Raw genomic sequence first — 19,972 nt, 5'->3', positions numbered from 1 at the left:
ACAACAAAACCCTGAACTGGGCCCGAAACTGCTGATCATACAATTGAACCTCAACAAAAGGCAAGTAGCCAACGATGAGAAATCATGACCGACAGAAATCTTGACATACAGGTGGCACTGGTGCAAGAACCATATCACTGGAATAACGCGATTTCATGTATGGGCAGTGTCGCAGCCATTCACGGAGCCGAAAAAGGCGAAACGATTGAAGCTGCGATACTCTACAATCCGCACAAGGTCACTGCTACCAAGATTTCTAACCTGTGTGACTCCCACTGTGTTTGCGCACAAGTGGTCGGAGCCTTTGGCGAAATTTATTTCATAAGCATCTACTGCCAGTTCAGCCACAGCAGGAAGACCTATCTTAACAAACTAGCTGAGACTCTGAAGAAATTGAAAGGCAAAAGAGTCTTAGTTGGTATGGATGCAAATGCCAAGTCAAAGATCTGGTCTAACACACAGGAAAAGAATGGGACAGTCATTGAAGAATTCATAGACCAATACGGGCTAATAGTGGCCAACAGGAGGGACCAACTTCCAACGTGCCGTGGCACCAGGGGTGAGACGGATATCGATGTAACTTTACATACGTCAAATCTGTCAAACCTCTTGGCTAGCTGGGCGGTGAAAGAATGGACCACCAGTAACCACAGGCCCATAGTGATCGTACTGGATTTTGCCTCACAACCAGCCAGACTCATACGAACAGGAGAAACATTAGAACCAAGGTTCAATACGAGAAAAGCTGATTGGGGGAAATTCGGGAGACTTTATAAATTCGAGAAAGAGGACCTATTCAACCTCCCTTTAGAAACATCTGAAGACATTGAAACATAGGTTTCTAAATTTGAAGAGGTTCTAATAAGGGCAGCAAAGGACTCTATTCCATCAAAAATGAGAAGAACGCGCTCTCAACCCTGGTGGAATCCTGACTTGCGAAGTAAGAAGTGAGCGATACAAGGACAACGCAAAATCGTCGCTCTGAAATACAAGGAAGGACCGAATAGAAAACAAAGGAAAGCCCTCCAGAGATTGCTTGGAAAAATTGAGACAAATGAATTCCGACTATGCAAGGGCTATTAAAAGAGCCAAAAACAACAGCTGGCGAGATTTCTGCACCATTGAAAGCGAAAACAATGCTTGGGCGTATCCATACAAACGAGCATCCAAAAAAGTCAAAATCTCAAAAGCGATGTGCACGGTTAACCGTAATGGTTCAGTCACAAAAGCCTGGAAGGAAACAAGCATGGCTCTACTAGAAGGACTAATGCCTGATGACAACCCAAGCTGCGAAAACGATATACATACAAAGATTCGCAGAGATATGCGGGAGGTTCCAGTAACCGGCGACGCAACGCCATTCCTAATAAGGAAAGTTGAAATGGCCCTTAAAGCGAATAAGGCAGGGAAATCACCAGGCAAAGATAAAATAGAGTCAGAAATGCTTGTAAACGCTAGACCATTACACCAAGAACTGACGCAACTTTTCAACGCCTGCTTAAAATGCGGAGTGTTCCCCAGAATATAGAAAAGTGGAATGCTAATCACGTTGCTCAAAGGGGTTGAAAAACCCGAGAACGAGATTAAATCATATAGACCCGTATGTCTACTCCCCATAGCTGGGAAGACACTCGAGAGGCTTGTGATTCAAAGAATATCCAACATTCTAAACAGCTCGGACTGGTCTTCGGAGGATCAATTTAGCTTTAAGGCAAATAGATCCACAGAGGATGCCATCAGAAGACTATATGAAATAGAAGAAGAGGCAGAATCTGATCCGTCGACAAAGTACGTAGCCACTATTCCACTGGACGTCTCAGGAGCATTCGATACCTTATGGTGGCCAAGCCTGCTCTCCTAATTGAAAGAAAGAAACTGCCCGAGAAACATCTATAAGCTCCTCCAGAGTTACTTCAGTGATCGAGAAGTGGGCATATATGCCCACTTCGAAGAAACACTGAAAACAGTAACGAAGGGGTGCCCTCAGGGTTCAGTATTTGGACCGGTAGGTTGAAACGTCATTTTTGACAAACCACTCCGGGCAATTAGGGACGCAGGATACGAAGTACTAGCCTACGCAGACGATGTGCTTCCCATCATTAAGGCAAAGACACGCATTGATTTTGAAAGACAAGCCCAAGAAATCATTAATATAATGACGGACTGGTGCAAGTCTGACAAAATGAAATTAGCAGTACAAAAGTCAGCACTAATATGGCTAAGAGGCCAACTAAGTGAGAATAGGAACCCTACAGTCAAAATTGGGAAAGACAACATTAGAACGCACAAAACAGTCAAGTACCTAGGAATAACGATCTTGAAGGGCTTCTAATTGGAAGAACATATTAGAAACGTAGTTCAAGACTGTAATAACACCTATTTCGAGCTAAGTAAAGTAGCAAAAGCGAACTGGGGCCTAAAATTCAACTCCTTGAAAAAGATATATAATGGCTTCCTACTATCGAAAATTACATATGCCGCTGCGGGCTGGTGGCAAAGGACCAACATCAAACAGCAATCTGCATTAGAAAGATTGCAGCGATCAGTTCTTTGCAAGACACTCAAAGCCTACAAATCGATCTCTCATGAAGCGGCGCACGTGCTTGCAGCCTCCCGACCAATAGCCCTCGAGCTTGACGCGAGAGTTGCAAAGTACTGCGTCAGGAAAGGGAAATCGATTAAAATGCACGGCATCCGAATAAAATCGGAAGAACTTCGATCGGGCAGACTAAAAATCTCAAAGGCCATACAACTCATCAATGATGAAGTCGAAATGGTATGGCAGGAGAGATGGCAGTCAGCCAAAAATGGCAGGAGAACTTACTGGTACTTCCCAGTAATCAAGGACAGATTAAAGAAGAGGTGGCTAAATCCCAATCATTACACAGTACAGTTTATGACTGGACACGGTGCTTTTAAGTCATACCTTCATAAAAGAGGATTATGCGAAGACCAACTGTGTAGTTGTGGAGAAATAGAAAGCGAAAGTCATATTCTCTTTAACTGCGAAGATGTAAGGGAACTAAGGAAGCCATTAATAGAGGCCGTTGAAGAGGAAGGTCATACATGGCCTTGCCCGGAAACGGCCCTAGTATCTAGCAAGAAAATCTACAAAGTCTTTGAAGACTTTGCTAGAAAAGTCATAGAGCCCAGGGAGGGAGCACCTATAACAAAGAGAAAGCGCAGAAAAATAGTTACTAACTATGGTAGAAAGACGCCGCCTCTTACAAGGTCTCTAACCAAAGGACAAAAACTCGCACGATAACCTAATTTTTGAACCCAGACAAACCCACAAAGCTTGAAATTCAAACGATAATTTTTGAACATCAACTTCAGAACTAAACTCTGAAGGTCGACAATTTGAACGCGAATTACCCCATTTAACCCAACGACGGAGTTTTGAACCGAATGCGTGGCATGACCGGCAAGAATAATGAAAACTGCCTGGGGAGTCGCCTTGTCGGCTAGACGAGACCCCGCCCTGACATAACAGTCAAAAACTAAATCGAAAGAGCAAATATCAGTATCAGCCCAGTCATAAAAACCATTCTTTAGAAAGCGAGATTTGACTTTGGGGACAAAAACGGGGTAACAACAACCTTTCGAATGACGGATATCCACCAGCGTGAGCGGGGATGACCGAAACGCAATGGGAAGGCGTGCCTCGGTACGTCGAAGCGATGGACCTGTGAGTCGTAGGAGAAATCCCTTAATACAGGTACGCAGGGTGGGATGTTTTTCGAACGCGAGCCCAGGAGGGGAGGCTTAGTTGGTTGATCGTCTTAGGAATCTTCCTCTGGCTGTGCTGGCTGAGTCTCTCTTCTGACAGTAGACGTTGGGGCAACTAGAGTCCCGTCGCGCCCAAACCGAGGGTCAAGCCTTTAGTTCCGCTCTCCTTGAGCGTCGAACCGCGAAAAGATCGGTACTCCTTTCGAGGAGGTCGCCGCCTTAGATCAAAAAAGTTCCGACTCGCTGAGTGCGTCAGGGATGCCGTAGCAAACTTGACTTCCGGATCTCCAATGTATTTGAAAGCGAAAGAGTGAAAGACAGTGGGCTATGCCAACCTATTGGCGCCCAGAGAGAGGGGTGGTAATGTTTGATTACGCTGCGCCACCCTCAAAGCGGAAAAGTGTGAACGACACACATACACTAACTGTATAATAATAATATTTATGGTACATAAAAATATATTGCTGTAAAACAATATCTTACCTGTAAATAACTGCTACAACGACCTATGCAAGCAAAACTTGGAATAGGTTTTGGAATACAGCCTGTATATTGCAAAACATGTATAACAGGTGTTAATTGGCATTCCTCAAGTCCTATTATAGCTGTTGTAATTTTTGAAAAGGATGATATCCACACCAAAATACCTGTGCATTGATTATATGTAAATTTTAAAATACCAGCGAAATAAATGTATAGTACAAAGCAAACAGACAAAGGTATTACTATTATTTATATATTATATTACGGTTAGGTGAAGAGTTATTTTAGCAAGTCGAGCCTTAGTCACTTAGCAGAAAAAAGATTTCATTTATTGACATCGATACTAAATTTAAAAATAATTCGAACTCAGAACTTCGCCGGTGGCGAATTAATTTTCGATCAAAGTATGATTATTGCAACTACCCATGCGCTTTGGCATGTCAGCTCAAAGTTGTAGTGCCACTGTCTATACCGTACTCATAATAAAGATATACTGTCAATGCTACTTTGAAAAAGTGAGTTATCTTTTCCATACAAATTAGAATTTTTTGTTCGTGCTAATTTAAAAAATAAACATTCTAAAATTATATTGTACAGATTGTTTAAGTTAAAATAAAAGTACTAGATTATTCGATCTTATGAGCTCACTCCGAAACATCCGTCAAAACTTAATCATTGTCACACATTTAGTTCGCTATGGTTAGCGAGATTCGAAATGAGATTTCAAAAGCTCCCACAAAAATGTCTAATTTATAGAACATTAACATCTTTAAACGTCAAATAGATCGAACTCAGCGAATTTGAATAATCTAAAAATTAAGGTACCCGACCCTTGATTTTCTGATTGTTCGGCAATTAATGTATATCGAACAGTCAATGTGTAAAATAACAACTCGACTCTTTGGCAGTTGATTCGCGACATGCGACAGCTGATAATTACGAAGTTGAGATACTTAATATTTTTGTATCAATATATATCTTTTATATTGACTTTCCTTTAAATTATAACATATCGAGCGATATTACTGAATTTGTGAATTTTATACATTAGAGAAAAAATACGAGTCTACGAAAAAATATTGTCTTACAAGGGGGGAAAATAAAACTTCCACATGAACATAATATGAGTTTCATTTTATCATTGTGTAAAAAATAGTTTTTTCTCTATCCCCGGGTGAACGTGCGCTGATAATTCAGTCAGAAAACTCGAAAATTACCTATTATATACTTTCCAATTGACATCGAAATGCGCTGCCATGTTTTTACTTTCTCCCCATATTCTAATAGTTTTAGCGCCCTCACGCGCAGTTGATATCGTGGTTCCAATTTGCAGGTTATATTTGTAATTTTCTTTGTCCACTGCAAATTGTTCAATGACGCGCGCTTAGGTGTTGTCGATGCTCGCTCAATATTTGTAACACGAGTGTAGCGAGTGCTACTGGTTAGGATGGGTATAAAATGTACATGATTAGCAGATTATGCATAATATTTCTCAATTTTTAGCACATTAATTTTAGTTTTGAAAAGTGATCGATGTTTCTTTATACAAACTATTTATTAACTATCTTAAAACTATGTTTCATATTTTTTATAAGAATAAAAATTGTTTATAATGTTACCGTTGAAATTGCAATTTTCATATTTAATACAAAAATTTTTGAGCCAATTAATAATGTCTGTATTAATTTCTATGTTTTCAATAACGATTTCTTGACTCCGGTCATTTTCATTTCGAGAGTGTGTTGAATTTACTTTCATTTTCTTGACAGTGGACGAGCTGGATTGCATTTATGTGCATTTTCATGCCCTGGCTGTTGACACCGGAAGCATATGTCACCGTTGTTTGCGGCTTGTGGGCGGTATGTACATTCATCCTTTGGTACTCAATGTATTTGGTACCAAATACATTGGTAACATTTTACCTGACGGTTCCCGCCGCTTTGGCTGACAGCGGGTTACAAGCTGTCAATTGGGCACTGCCGCTGGGCATTGATTACAGAAATCTGCAAGGATGGGACAAGCGGAGCTGAAAACGTGACGTGCGCATTACCTACAACTCACCTCACCTAGGGTACTGGCGCAATTTTTGATGGAGCCAAAACGCTCATCGCATTCGCAGCCAGTCCCTTTTAGATCCTGACGAGTCTAATTCATCAGTCTCTCTAGACGATTTCTGCTTCTTCGCTGCTCCTACTTTCCTTTTTCCACGGTTTGATGTCTGTTCCTTAAAAACCATTGACAGCCGGGACACTTGCTACCGGAACCTTCGTCTTCTTTGACGTGTTCCTCTTGTAGGCGGCGTCCTGAACTAACATGTTCGTTTTTCTGTCGTGATGGTGGACGCCACTTTCATTCTCGTTCACAGCGACACTCAAATTTCTCACCTCAATACAACCCAACGCAGGTCCTCGATATTCTTATTATCCAAGTAATTTCGGTACGTAGGATGCAAGCCAAGCATCATCAATATGATTTGTTGATGCTTTTAGTCGCATCCGGCAAACGATACATAGGGAAGCAGTCGGCAATCGGCTCATCCTCTACTTAGTGCGTCGGCGCAGGTTATCATATATATCTTTGTGGTCTCAAATTGCTGCCAAAAGGCCTCTTCTAACTCCACGGAGTCCACCAATTCACTATCATTATTGATTATTACACATACGCAAGATTGGAGAACACCGTCTTCAATACTGTAAAGACAAATACTGTAAATACTCCCTCTAGGAAGTCATAAAAATGTATGCACTTCCTCAAGTTTCATAGAAAGTGCTTGGTAATGGATCTAAAAATATAAAACCGAAACACTTCTGCTAGTTTGCCAATCAGCCAATCCTGGTGACTGCTAGTTGAATGGGCTCTCGGACTTCGACTATATTTAGCCATGCGTCGTCTCACCGAGCTATCTTGCAGCTAAACTGCCTTATGACGGTGTACGCATGGGCGCTATTATGCACTCATTTACTCATACACTTATTACAATAATAACAACACTTAATCTTGCTCTTTTCTAGTTTTTTTAATGGAAGTGGCGCCTTACAATCCCTACAAGGATGACATGTAAAGTGAGATTTATTTTTATAATAAATGTTTGCTTACATTTCTATTTATTGAATTATTTACGCAGAGATTCGAAAAAGAAGAATGCTTCGGCTACTGTACAACTTGTCGGGCATGCACTTTGCGACGTTCGCGCGCGAGAGAGCTTGGATCGGGAAGAAACAGAAAATCAAGAGTAAGACTAAATCTACGATTACAAATGATAAAATCGTCAATTTTTTTAATTACTAAAAAAAGAAAATTACAATTTTTTTAAAGAGAAAAAATAATAATAATAAAAGAATACAATAAAATCTTTCGTGGGCGGGTCTTGACCGCACATTCGCCCGGGGCAAAGTATCGTTCACGAAGACAACCACTAAAAATCGGCATGGGGTGGTGAGCCTTCTTGGCAAATTCGGACAATTAAAGGTTTCTCAGCGGTTGCATTACTGCTCATCATGAAACACCAGATCTAGAGAGTCTGCGACATTGCGGTCCTCATAAACTCATTTTTCCATTCTGTACCGGGTTTGAGCATGGCAGTCTTTTTTCTGATAGTTGGATTGTAAAATGGATTTTTCTTCAACAAAATACTTCTTCAGGGATCATATAAATCTCTAATATTTGTTTTTGTAAGTCTTACTACAATGTTTTTCAGAAAATATAATTGTTTTTCCCTTAACTTCCATCTTCTTTTTATCTGGCTGTTTAATAATTTTCTCTGTTATAATTCTTGCTGTTTTATGAATTTTTTTCATTATTACTTTATTGACTGACGAAATAATGGTCTCTATATATTTCATCATTATTTTTACATAGAAATTGTTCTGATATTACTGGAGGTGGAACCGTAAAATCTATTTTTTTTATCTGATCCTCGGTTACTGTAGTAAGCTCCATTCTTTTAGAAAGTTGAGATTCATCTTCTACTTTTGTCCTTTTTTTAATTCCTTTTTTTATCACTTCACATTTAGCTGCATTTTTACTAATACGTTTAGTTCAATCTTCTGCTATTCTTTTTTTTAACGTTTCTTGGAAGCGTTAATTTGCTTAGATCTCTCCGATAAATCGATCCGTTCGCGATTCGGTACGACACGATGCTAGTATGAACGACTAAGGAAAGGTACCCAACCCAAACTCACCGATTTTGATACATATTGTAGAATATCAAAAAATAAGAGACACGTATTTTTTCTTATCGGCTAATTTTCACTTTCAAGAGGTAAAAACCTCCCCTAAATTTAACCCCTTAAGAAACCCCTAAAATTAAATTATAAAAGCGTTTTTTTTAATAACTCGGCTTAAAATTAATATTTGTCAGTGAAACAAATTGGAGGTTATTTCTTACAAAAGGAGTAAGTATTTCATGGTGATTTGAAGCGTAAGGGTAGCATCCCCTTTTTTTTAGGGGTGGAAAACATATATTTTTTGGCATAATTTTATAATAAAAAAGTTTAAACCGACTGAAAAGAATTGGAAAAATTTTTAAACATCCATAATAACAAAATTAAGTTTTTTGGTTTTTTCATAGATAATACCCCTAAGGGAGGGTATTATCTATGAAACACAAAATAACTATAAGTATACTTCAATCCATGAGATTTTGTAGAAGGTTTGTATATAGGGGTTTTCGAGATCGCTCTTTACAAATCTGATATCAGATTTTAAAAATTTAAAATGGCGGAACCAATGTGGTGGACAAAAATGTCGAAAAAAAATTTTAACATTCATAATAACTTGTTTACAAATGTGTGATCTTTGTAGCCTGTACATGTGAATTGACGGTTGCAATCACGACGCTCTCAGGAAGCTCGATTATGGTCCGCTTAGCAAAAACATAGATGATACACATAGTGCACATAGGTCACTTTGTGCAAAAATCTTTTGTCAAAGCGGCGGACAGTAATTGTCTTCCTCAACAAAGAATGGAGACTTCTCAAACAAACAATTCGTTGTTTTGGGAGAGGATGTCGTAAACTTCTCTTTCCTGTACGGGCATATGCAAATGTAAATGTTGAAATACAAAATGCGTCACCGATTGCCGTCGACATGCAACTAATGCTAGACGACCCGAAGTGAATGCAATGTATATTTGAACGAAGACTTGCAATCACAAATGCAGATGTGTGTACCTTCACGTGGTGGGGCTGAAAACGCTGTCTCTGTAAAGAAACAGTAGGCGAAACACACAACGCTTGCCCGTAGGGCAAAAGGCCAACCGGCCAAACAAAAATAACACGGACCATGATAACACGTGGTGAGGTGCGGCCTGTAAACGCCCAAACATTCAACGCGGAGTCTACACACCCCAAGAGCTCAACTCGAGCCCAGAAAAGCCAAAATCCGGGATTCACTTGAGGGAAAATCTCTCGGGATTGTGGTACCTTGCGCCGTCTTAGAGAATGGGAGACCGCTCCGGGAGCTAGTTGCAGAGGACCAATGGTCCCGGCAATCAGAATTTAATTCAGGTAGATAATAAATTCCTCCCTATCGACTGGCAATCGGTAGATGCCACTACTCTGGGTAAAGAGTTGCGGCCGTGGTTATAGCAGCCACCGAAAGTTCTTTACCTCGAGCTCCTGGAGTAAGGCCCGACACCATTGTGCGAGAGAACAGTCCATTGGGCCGAGTAACTCTCGATGACTAGAACGCACTACGGATGCCGAAACCCTTAGGAAAAATATTTGCACAGAAGGGCAGCATCCTTCCTGCTAAGGAATTGCTTAAGCCCTAATAGCTAAAACAATTTTACAATTGAAAGCGAAATTAGTGGCTGTCAGCTCTCTTTGAAAGCGAAAACCATGCACTAAATGCCCATCTAATCCAGTGCTGCTAAAGGGGAACACAGGCTGAGACGATAGAAAAGGTGAAAACCCGACATGCTCACTCAAGTGCTACTTCGGTTGCAATTCGTCAAACACCTAACCCTGACTAAGATAAGGTTTGATTAATATCAAACCTAACGTGAAGATAACATGCCGGTACATTAGTAAGTAGTATTAAGTTATATTATAATCAAATTAGTTTTAAGTAGTTAATAATAATTTAAGCAGTAATTTAAGCAGTAGTATTAAGAATAAGATTAAGAAAAGTTATCAATCAAAAATCAAAAATTCAAAATATGAAAGAATTATAGATTTAAAAATTATTAAATCAAATCAAATCAAATCAAATAAAATCAAATAAAATAAATAAATCAAAATAATTAAATGATCTAACAACAAGTTAGAAAGCTAGAAAAATAACTAGCTCAATTAATTGTAAAATATAAGAGCCATGGAAAACCATGGGGAAACTCGGCAAGGTAACAATCGAAGCTCAGGTCAACACGCACAAACATACTCACTGCTTGCACTCGAACGCCACTCGCTTATTTTGAACGCGCATGTTAACGCTAAAAACTAATAATCGAAAGCCACACTCCAGAAACGCCACTAGCGATCCCAAGGAGAAAATATATAACTAGACATTGCGTTGTACCTTGAAAGCGATATGGTCAACCATGCTAGGTATAGAAAGACGAGCAAACGTAAGCAGAAGGCGACCGTTGAGAAATCAGAGCATTGCTCTCATACTCCGGCGTCAACTCAGTTTCCTTCGCAACCAAACAATTTAGACGAAAGCAAAGACGATTGCCCACCAGTTAAGAGGTATAATTCGAACGTACAACAAAACCCTGTACTGGGCCGGAAACTGAGGATCATACAATTGAACCTCAACAAAAGGCAAGTAGCCAACGATGAGCTAGGAGAAATCATGACAGACAGAAATCTTGACATACAAGTGGCACTGGTGCAAGAACCATACCACTGGAATAACGCGATTTCAGGTATGGGCAGTATCGCAGCCATCCACGGAGCCGAACGAAGGCGAGTTATACGTTCCCTCGCGATTCTTTGCGGGAACGTCCTGGCCCTCGTCGGTTACCGTTCGGGTTTATCGGCCCAACCGTCCTTTGCTCAACGGACACGGTCTTTCGAGGCCTACCTCACCCTCTTGTTTTCTTCATGGGAGAGTTGTTGCCTCTTACTGGATCAGTGACCGTCTCTGAGACCTTTCGAGGTCGACCGTGACCTCTCTTGGTTGGGGCAGATACCGGTAAATCCGACGTCTCGGTGGGATCCTTATCTACGGCCGTGGGGGCTGCTAATTCGATCCACTGACTTGGTGAATCCCTTCCCGGATCTTCGCACGAATTCGCGGAATCGTTCGCCTCCTCCTCTCGAGGATCGATGACCTACTTGCTTTCCTCGTCCTCATCCGGACCATAGTACGGTTTAAGATCTTTGGCATGGAAGAGCTCGGACAAGATCTCCAGCTGACTGCCTAGTCTGTAAGTGTTGGATCCACAAACCTCTTCAATTACGTACGGACCGGCATATTTCGGCGCCAATTTGACTGAAATGCCTTGGGCAGCCGAAGAGAGAATCCTGTTCTTCTTCCAAACCCAATCTCCGACCTTAAACTCGGGTTGCCGTCTCTTCCGGTCATAATAAGCCGCCTGACGCGCAAGTTCCTTCTTTGACTTGGAGTTGGCCCTCTCCCATAAATTAGGGAGCTTCTCCATATATTCAGCCCAATTCACCACAGCTTGACCCTCCGAATATTCAAGGGCCTGCTAATCTTGGGTTCTTCTGAAAGTCAAAGGAGGTACCGGCTGACGTCCAAACATGAGCATCGCAGGACTATATCCCGTGGCGCTATGAGTTACCGAGTTCAACGCGAAGTTGAACTCTGACAGGTGTTCATCCCAGCTCTTATGATCACGGCTTACGTAAGACGTGATTATGGTTTTGAGTGTCTTGTTTACTCGCTCTGTGGGATTCGCTTGGAGATGATACATGGGAGTCAAGGCGCGCTGTATGCCGTTCGTCTGGAAGTATCAATCGACTTTCTGATTCTTGAATTCGGTTCCATTATCCGACAAGAATACCTCAGGCGCGCCAAACCTAGTAACAATTCTCTCGTGTAACTCCCTTGCGATTGTCTTCCCATTGGCTTTGCGTATGGCAACACACTCTACCCAGCAAGTAAACAAGTCTACAAAAACTAAGATGTACTCAAAACCTTGAGAGCTTTTGGGAAATGGACCAGTGATATCACTGGCCACCACCTGCCAGGGTCGTGACACTTGTCTACGACCCATCAGCCCGCAAGGTGCTCTTTGTTCCACCTTGCATTGCTGACACACCGGGCACCTCTTTACGTACTCCCTGACCTGATCATACATCTTAGGCCAGTAGTACAAGCGCCTAGCCCTGGAGAACGTACGCTCTTGTCCCTGATGCCCTGCTGTAGGAGCATCATGGACCTCCTGGATCACCTGGTGCTTTTTCTCCATAGGCACCGCAAGCTTCCACGCTTGATCGTCGTCGATGGACCCTTTATCGTCCTCATCAGGCTGATAATGATTACAGCCTGCCTCCCACTACCTTCCAAGTGGGGTGACAGTGTGGGTCTTGGTATACTTCCTGGTATTGTTGCAAATACGAGGCATCAGTGGTCTCCGGCTGACTATTTATGGCACTCACTTCAATCCCCTCCTCCTCATAGGCCCTAGACAATGCGTCAGGCACCACATTGAGATCCTCTTTTCGATATTCAATATCGAAGACATTGCCTTGCAATGCTAGCGCTCATCGCGCTAGTCTTCCCGTGGGATTTCTCATATTGTGGAGCCGTTTCAGGCAGCTATGATCAGTGATGACCCTGAAGTGATGCCCTTCAATGTACGGCCTGAACTTTCTAATAGCCCATACCACTGCCAAGCACTCTTTTACTGAGACCGTATAATTTCTCTCAGCGCTGTTGAGTGATCGGCTAGCGAATTCTATCATACGCTCTTCTCCATCGACATCTTGCGTGAGGACTGCACCGATCCCACTGTCACTAGCATCAGTTTGTAATATAAACTGACCGTTTGGATCGGGAGATTACAGCATCATCGCCTCCTGCAACCTCGTGAAAGCTCGCTCTTGCTCCTCCTCCCAAGAGAAACGTACATTCTTCTTTGTCAGGCGGTTTATAGGTTCAGCGATCATGGCAAAGTTGGGTATAAAACGTCTATACCACGAGGTCATTTCCATTAATCGCTTCACCTGTTTAACAGTCCGGGGTGTTGGATATTCCAATATCGGTCGTATCTTCTCTGGATCTGGTCTTACTCCGTCCTGGTTTACAAGAACTCCCAAGTCCGTCTTGCAGAAGTGACTTCTGACTTTGTTGATGGTTAAGCCCGCACCTAGAATTCTCTTTAATACCATTTCTAGGTGCCGCTTATGCTCCTCAAATGACGACGAAACCACAATTACGTCGTCAAGGTAAGCAAAAGCGAATGGATCCATATCCAGGCTTATCACCTTGTCCATCAACCTCTGGAATGTCGCTCCTGCGTATGACAGTCCGAAGGGCGTTCTCTTGAATTAAAAGTGCCCTAATCCAGGTACTGTAAACGCTGATATCGGACGCGATTCTTCCTTTACGGGAATTTGATGGTACGCACTGCTCAAGTCCAGAGTAGATATGAACTTTGCATCCCTCATCCGTCTTAGGATGTCGTTCATATATGGTAAAGGGTAGGCATCAGGTTTGGTAATCGCATTTACCTTTTGGTAATTCACACAAAACCTATATTTTCCATCAGCCTTCTTTACCATTACTATTGGACTCGACCATCCGCTGGTCGCTGGTTCGATTACATCTTTTTCCAGCATATCTTTGACCAGCGCGTACATTTCCTCTCGCACTCTATCAGAGACTGAGTAGTATTTCTGTTTGATGGGTCAAGGATTTCCAACGTCTATTTCGTGCTCAACCCCCACGGCACAGCCTAAAGCCTGACCTCCGTCAGGAATCAATCCATTAACGAGGTCTTCTATTTCCTCCAACTGTGTCTCGGTGGCCTCCCACAGTCCTACCGGTGCGAGAAATGCCGTACCATCAATTCCAGCCACTTCCATTGGTACTTTCACCTGGGCGTCCTTAAGTCATAATTCATCCTCGTCGGGATCCAACACTGCGCGGAACTCTCTTATAAAGTTCGCGCCTACGTAGCAGTCGTCTGTGAGCAGTGGCGTAATGGCGACTCTTATTTCCTTCGTGATTCCTCCTACTTTAAATGGGAACATCACGTGAACAATTATAGGGCATGCGCGCCCATCAGCGAGCCTTGCATCGCCCGCTCTGGTCACATTCAATCCGAGTCCCATCTCTGATGCCAATCTCAGACCTAATTGACCCATGACCGTGGATGAGGCGCCGGTATCATAGAGTGCTCTAATTTTATAGTCACCTATGTCTACCCGCAACCACCACCTGGTCTCATCCTCAGGGTCATATCCACGAGTCGCATCTTTGCCTCCCTTCGCCGTGCTTTTCAGCGGCTTTTTCCCTTCAGCTGCTGCGACGACGGTGGGCTTGTTTCTACTCGTGGATCCTATCGGCAGAGGAGCTCTTTGTGTGGAGAGGCTCTCCCTGAAGTCTTCCCACTCCTCCAAAATTTGTATGTGGCCATCTGGTCCCTCCAGAATGACCACTCCTCTATTCTACCAAGGGCTGGCATCAGGTTCGATCGACTTCTGCTCCAACATACCGCTGGGCCCCGGGCTCTCTTGATGCCCTTCCAGGACCTGTTTGGATTCCTGGGTCGCCGACAACTTGCTGTTTCCCATCGGCGATCCGCAGCGAGAGGTCGAATCTACTGGAGGCGCGAAGATGACCTCTTCTCTTCGCTCTCCTTGCCGTTTTCCTTGTTGCAATCTGGGCAGAATTTACGACTTAATCCCAGTTTGCCACAAGCGAAACACTGGAGAGGCTTGATGAAGTCGACCTTCCGCCTCTGTCCTTCTCGCCGCTCGCCAGGAGACCTGGGAGAAGGAGAATTTTTCCTTCCCCCACGCCATCGGCTCTTACGCTGTTCTGGAGGGCTGCCTTGCTTCTCATTGGCCAACCTGCGCAACATCCGCTCGAGGGCCCTCCAGACGCTCTTCCATCTTCTTATCAGAAGTGGAAACTTGCGTAGCCGTTACCGATGCTTGTTCGGTAGGCCTCCTGGCAGGGTTCTCCACGCCCTATCCGCGCTGCGGATCTCCCTCCTTCTTCGCACGTGCCTTCCCTTCGCTAGCCATTGCAGCGGTTTGGGATTTATTACTAGCCGTTCTTTTGCTCGGCTGGTAGGCGTGTTGGGGTCGGCGAACACACGTGGACGACGACCGTAAGATAAGGTTTTCTGTACCTTGGTCGCCCTCCTGTTGAATTCGCGTATCGACTTCATCTCGCTCCTGAATTTGGATATTTGAAAGGAGGTTTGCACGGAGTAGGTCTAATAACCTTTCCAAGGGCATCGGTGGTTCTAGTCTATTGACAAGAGCCACCAGGTTGTACACGTAGTCTCACACTAGTTCGTCCTCACCCTGGAACCGGTTCAGGGCTTCCTGCAACAGCCTTTGTTGCTGTTGCGTACTAGTGCCGAACCAATCCCGGGCGTCAGCGACGAACTCTGCGTAACTGAGCCACTGGTACTTGTTGTTATCGTACCAGGTCCTCGCGTTACCTTCGAGGATCTCTGATACGGAGCAAAGCACTTCGTCATCAGTTAGCCCTGCGCCCACGCGCAGATCTTCCAACCTTGACAGAAACGTATCTACGCTCTGTGCCCTACTGCCCGCAAACCTCAATTTCCATCCGCGGACAATTTTTCCAACATTTCGGGTTGTGGAGAGCCCTGAGGATAGTTGAGGACCGGTGCCAGATGATCTGCTGCGATTCCTCTGTCAAACAGGTGCGGATCTCCCATATTCTTCCTGATCCTCTTCACCTCCTCTTCTACGGAGGGCTTCCGGTGGGGTGACTTCCCTTCTTCTGGGTAGTGGTCTTGGAGGAGCCGGTGTACTTCCCGGAATCTCAGAATTGTAGTGACAGGTGAATGTGTCCTGAAAGTCCACATTACGTCCGGAGCGCGGTTGAACCGAGTCGCGCTGAGAAGAACGGCTAGCATTGGCCATCTCATGCATTGCGTCTTGCAGCTCTCGTATTCGTAGGCGCATGTCCTGTGCCTCGCGCTCTGCACACACCTGTATTCCCTGCAGAGTCTGAAGGGTTTCTAGGATTCGACCAACCAGCTTGCGGTTGCGGTCGACTCCCTCCTTCAGGTACTCTATTTCCCGGAAAGCTTCACTCAAGGATAATTCTTCCTGAGGTTCCTTCCGGGTGCAGGATTCCTGCGACCTGAGATCTGGATTGTTCCGTCTCCTCTCCCCCTCTTCCTGCTCCTGGGTGCTTAGGGCCTTCTGGATGAGCTTATCCTCTTCTTGGCGGCTGGCTTCACCCTCAGAGTCTTCATCCGGGCAGGCGAATGTCCTTGACATATCTGTCAAGGATATTCCCCCCCTATTGATAATCCTCAGGGGATGCGTCGCTCTTCTCGTCTGCGCTGTGGGTTTCCAACTCGTCACAGACTGTATCGAGCCACGCTTGTCGGGTGCGCGTCCTGCGCCCCGCCACCTCTTTACTATGAGTGGTCTCTTCAAAATCTGAGACGGTGTACTCTCCTAGCAACCATCTCCCAAGCCTAGCCGCCTGCTGGATGACACTTCCATCCTTGCGCAGCTCTAAATCCACCAAATGAGTTTTAAGTGTGAGCGACTTTACTTCTAGTCTTCTTAATCCCCTAGACGTAATTGGATTAAAACCTAAGCCTTTTTCAATTACTTAAGCTACTAGGAAAATTAAATGACGAAAACGGCGAATAAATTTAACAGACTTTAATTAATAAAAAAAATCACTACAGTCTCTATAGTCTTTGTAGGGCCGAAAGACTAACGCTCGCCAATAAGATTTTACAATTAACTATTTTCCGTGAGAAAGAGTGAGAGAGAAGATTCGAATATTACCGCGAATTAACGCTCGGCGCGAATACAAAAAATATCCATATCACGAATATACAAAATATCGAAAGTATTTTGTATCGCTTAATATGGCGGAAGGTGCACCTACCATGCGGTGCAATTACGGTGATCAGTCGTAATTGTTGTTGCAAAAATTTCAACTACCGCTGCCCCTCTATTATCAGCTGCGCTGCCTCAATTCTCCTTTATCTACTGCAAATCTGCTGATTCTGTACCGCTGCTTGTTGCTGCAATACTATTGTTGCACCCACGCACGTAATTGTTCAGAAAACTAATTATTTTTGCGAATCAAAGTGCAAAACACAAATCGTTGGTAAACTCGCGTGAACAGCTGAGGCGTAACTGTCTATTCAAAAGATCGCTCGCCCCCTCTCTCTCTCTTAGCTGTTAGAACAAACGCGCAAGAAGCAGAATCGCCAACGGTTCGATTAATTAAATCGACTACCGTTGCAATATATAATAATAATAATATTTCAACGTATAGGAAAATTCAAAATTTAGCGTTCTATTTTTGCATCAACAAATCACAACGCTGGATGTCAGTGACTCATTTTTTTTTAAAGATAAGATAGGAATAAAATATTTAAAAAGTATAAAAATATAAAATAAAAATAAATATAAGGCAAGGATAAGGATAGGATAGAACCATCAGCTGCGCCTAACAATTTAATTTTGTTTCTTTTTTAACGTATTGGTTCATGGCATCAAGCTTTCTATAGGATTTCTCCATATCAACAGATATATTATTTTAATTCAACTATTTATTTCATTGTTCATCTGAAACCATTTGGGGAGTTTGTTTATACTTATAAATTAAATTTCAAAATGTATTTAAAATAAATTAACGGTCCGACTGCACCGAAATAAATCCGCAGAATTTCATGTAAAATATCAATTTACCATTCTTCTCAATATTTATCATATATATCCGAAGCTAACCATTATAATAAAGATATATTCAATTAATTTATATGTCCAATAAATAAATGCAATTGAAGTGCATTAAGATTACTTTATCGTATTTTTTTAAGGTTAGGCCATTGAGAGAATGTGGAGGTCATTTACAGTTTAAGCCTAAAAATTATTATACTTATTTGTATTGATAGATGCAAAGTACTTCGATGTATTATTATGACCGATTTACTCATAATTGTGACACACCTAACGAAATTCAGTCAATCGGGTCATAAATAAAATTACTTCACTCAGCATCACTTTTTCATACAGGAAAATAAAAATATATAGGTTTAGATAAAATTTACGCGTTTTTACCTTCTTTTTTATTTCTTATTGTTATATCAATATTAACAAATTTAACAAATTACTTTTTTCAAAGGTAGATTTTTCAATTTCTTTTTAAAAACCCATATCACAACAGAAATCGTGTATTAGTGATGAAACACATTTTCAAATTTGTGATTTATTATATCAAAAACTGCAATGAATATAATCTTATACTATTTTTTTCTCAACGGGTTAATTTATTATTAAACTTTTATTCTACTTTTTGAATAAAGATTGCAACATTACAACTTTTATTTTACACATTCAAAAACCAAATTTTCGATTATTAATAGGAAATATGTACAGCAATTTCAACCCATATTATTTGTATGAAACGATTTCTTCGTTGTTAGTTTCATATTATGAGTGTATAAACAATATTACAGTCTACTTTTTTACTTCGTTATCTTCAAAATTATCCGTATGATAATTATATTATAAATATAATGATTTTAATTTTTATTAGTAAAATCTCAACTCAAAACCACACCTATATGCTTATTTTCCACCACATAAGTACTCGTATATCACGCAATTATATCTCAGCCATCAGATCATTATATGCTTCAACGTGACATCCATCACTTTTTTATAAGGGATAAAACTTATAAACAATCAACTACATTATGATCATAAATGATGAATGAAATATTATATTTTTTTGCTAAAAACAAATTAAATTAAATCTGAAATAAAAAATCAACTAAAATCAATTTGAATTCTCGCGGTTTTTTTCATTTGGGCCAATCAGGTCAGGAATAAAATGCTTCAATATGGCTTCCATCAATTTTTTATAAGGAGATAAATTGTGTAACCCCCAGATTATATATATTTTTTCCGATAGTTTTAAGTATTTTTCTCTCAAACCTTCGTCATTTTCAAGCCATTTTTATACTTAGCTAACAAATATTGAATTTATATATTAATACAGCTTGAGAAATACTTCTACATCAGGTGTTAGTCAACTTGTAATTTTATATAAATTCATCCTATAGTTTTATTGTAAAAAATAATGTTTAAAATTTTGATCTAATTAAGAAATAAAATTTTTTAAGAAAATTGTATTAGAAAATAAGAAAACTCGGTACTTGCCACTCTCGAGAAAAGTCTTGAACGGAAACATGGTTGCTGGCGGGGCTAAAGGAAAAACGGACACTCTTAACCAATCAACAGAATGCGCGGCGGACCAAGGGCCTGGAGAAAGGGAGGTCCGCTCTCTCTCTCTATAAAAATGGGAACAAGCCCCAATTTCGGCAGTGTGTGTTGAAATCAATAGAACAAAAAAAAAATCAAGTTCACAACGATCGCCCAAGTTCCTGCCGAGAGTAAGCGGCTGCCAAGTATCGACTAAGTGTACTGTCTGCATCTGGATTTAATTCTAAAAAGAGAAAGAAAATAATAGTAAGTTTTGAAAGTACTTTGTATTCAACTTTTCTATCTCCAACTTCCTTTCTTTTCTTACAACAAACGCGTGTTAGGAACTCTACTGAATACTTTTATAGTAACAGAGAATATTTAAGAAACACCAAAAG

General features: G+C 41.7%; 1 protein-coding gene across 1 annotated transcript in view; it reads right to left on the bottom strand.

Moving 5' to 3' along the window:
• LOC131673196 (bursicon) overlaps positions 1 to 19,972 on the bottom strand; it is a 336,124-nt gene that overhangs the window by 243,641 nt on the left and 72,511 nt on the right. Inside the window, exon 2 of the mRNA XM_058951017.1 lies at positions 4,213 to 4,376. Coding sequence (XP_058807000.1) covers positions 4,213 to 4,376 — 164 coding nt within the window. The remainder of the gene's footprint in view (positions 1 to 4,212; positions 4,377 to 19,972) is intronic.

The sequence above is a fragment of the Phymastichus coffea genome, unplaced genomic scaffold (genome assembly GCF_024137745.1).
Source record: "Phymastichus coffea isolate CEN01 unplaced genomic scaffold, Cenicafe_Pcof_1.1 PCOF00013, whole genome shotgun sequence".
Lineage (NCBI taxonomy): Eukaryota > Metazoa > Arthropoda > Insecta > Hymenoptera > Eulophidae > Phymastichus > Phymastichus coffea.
This window is presented reverse-complemented; position numbering and strand designations above follow the sequence as displayed.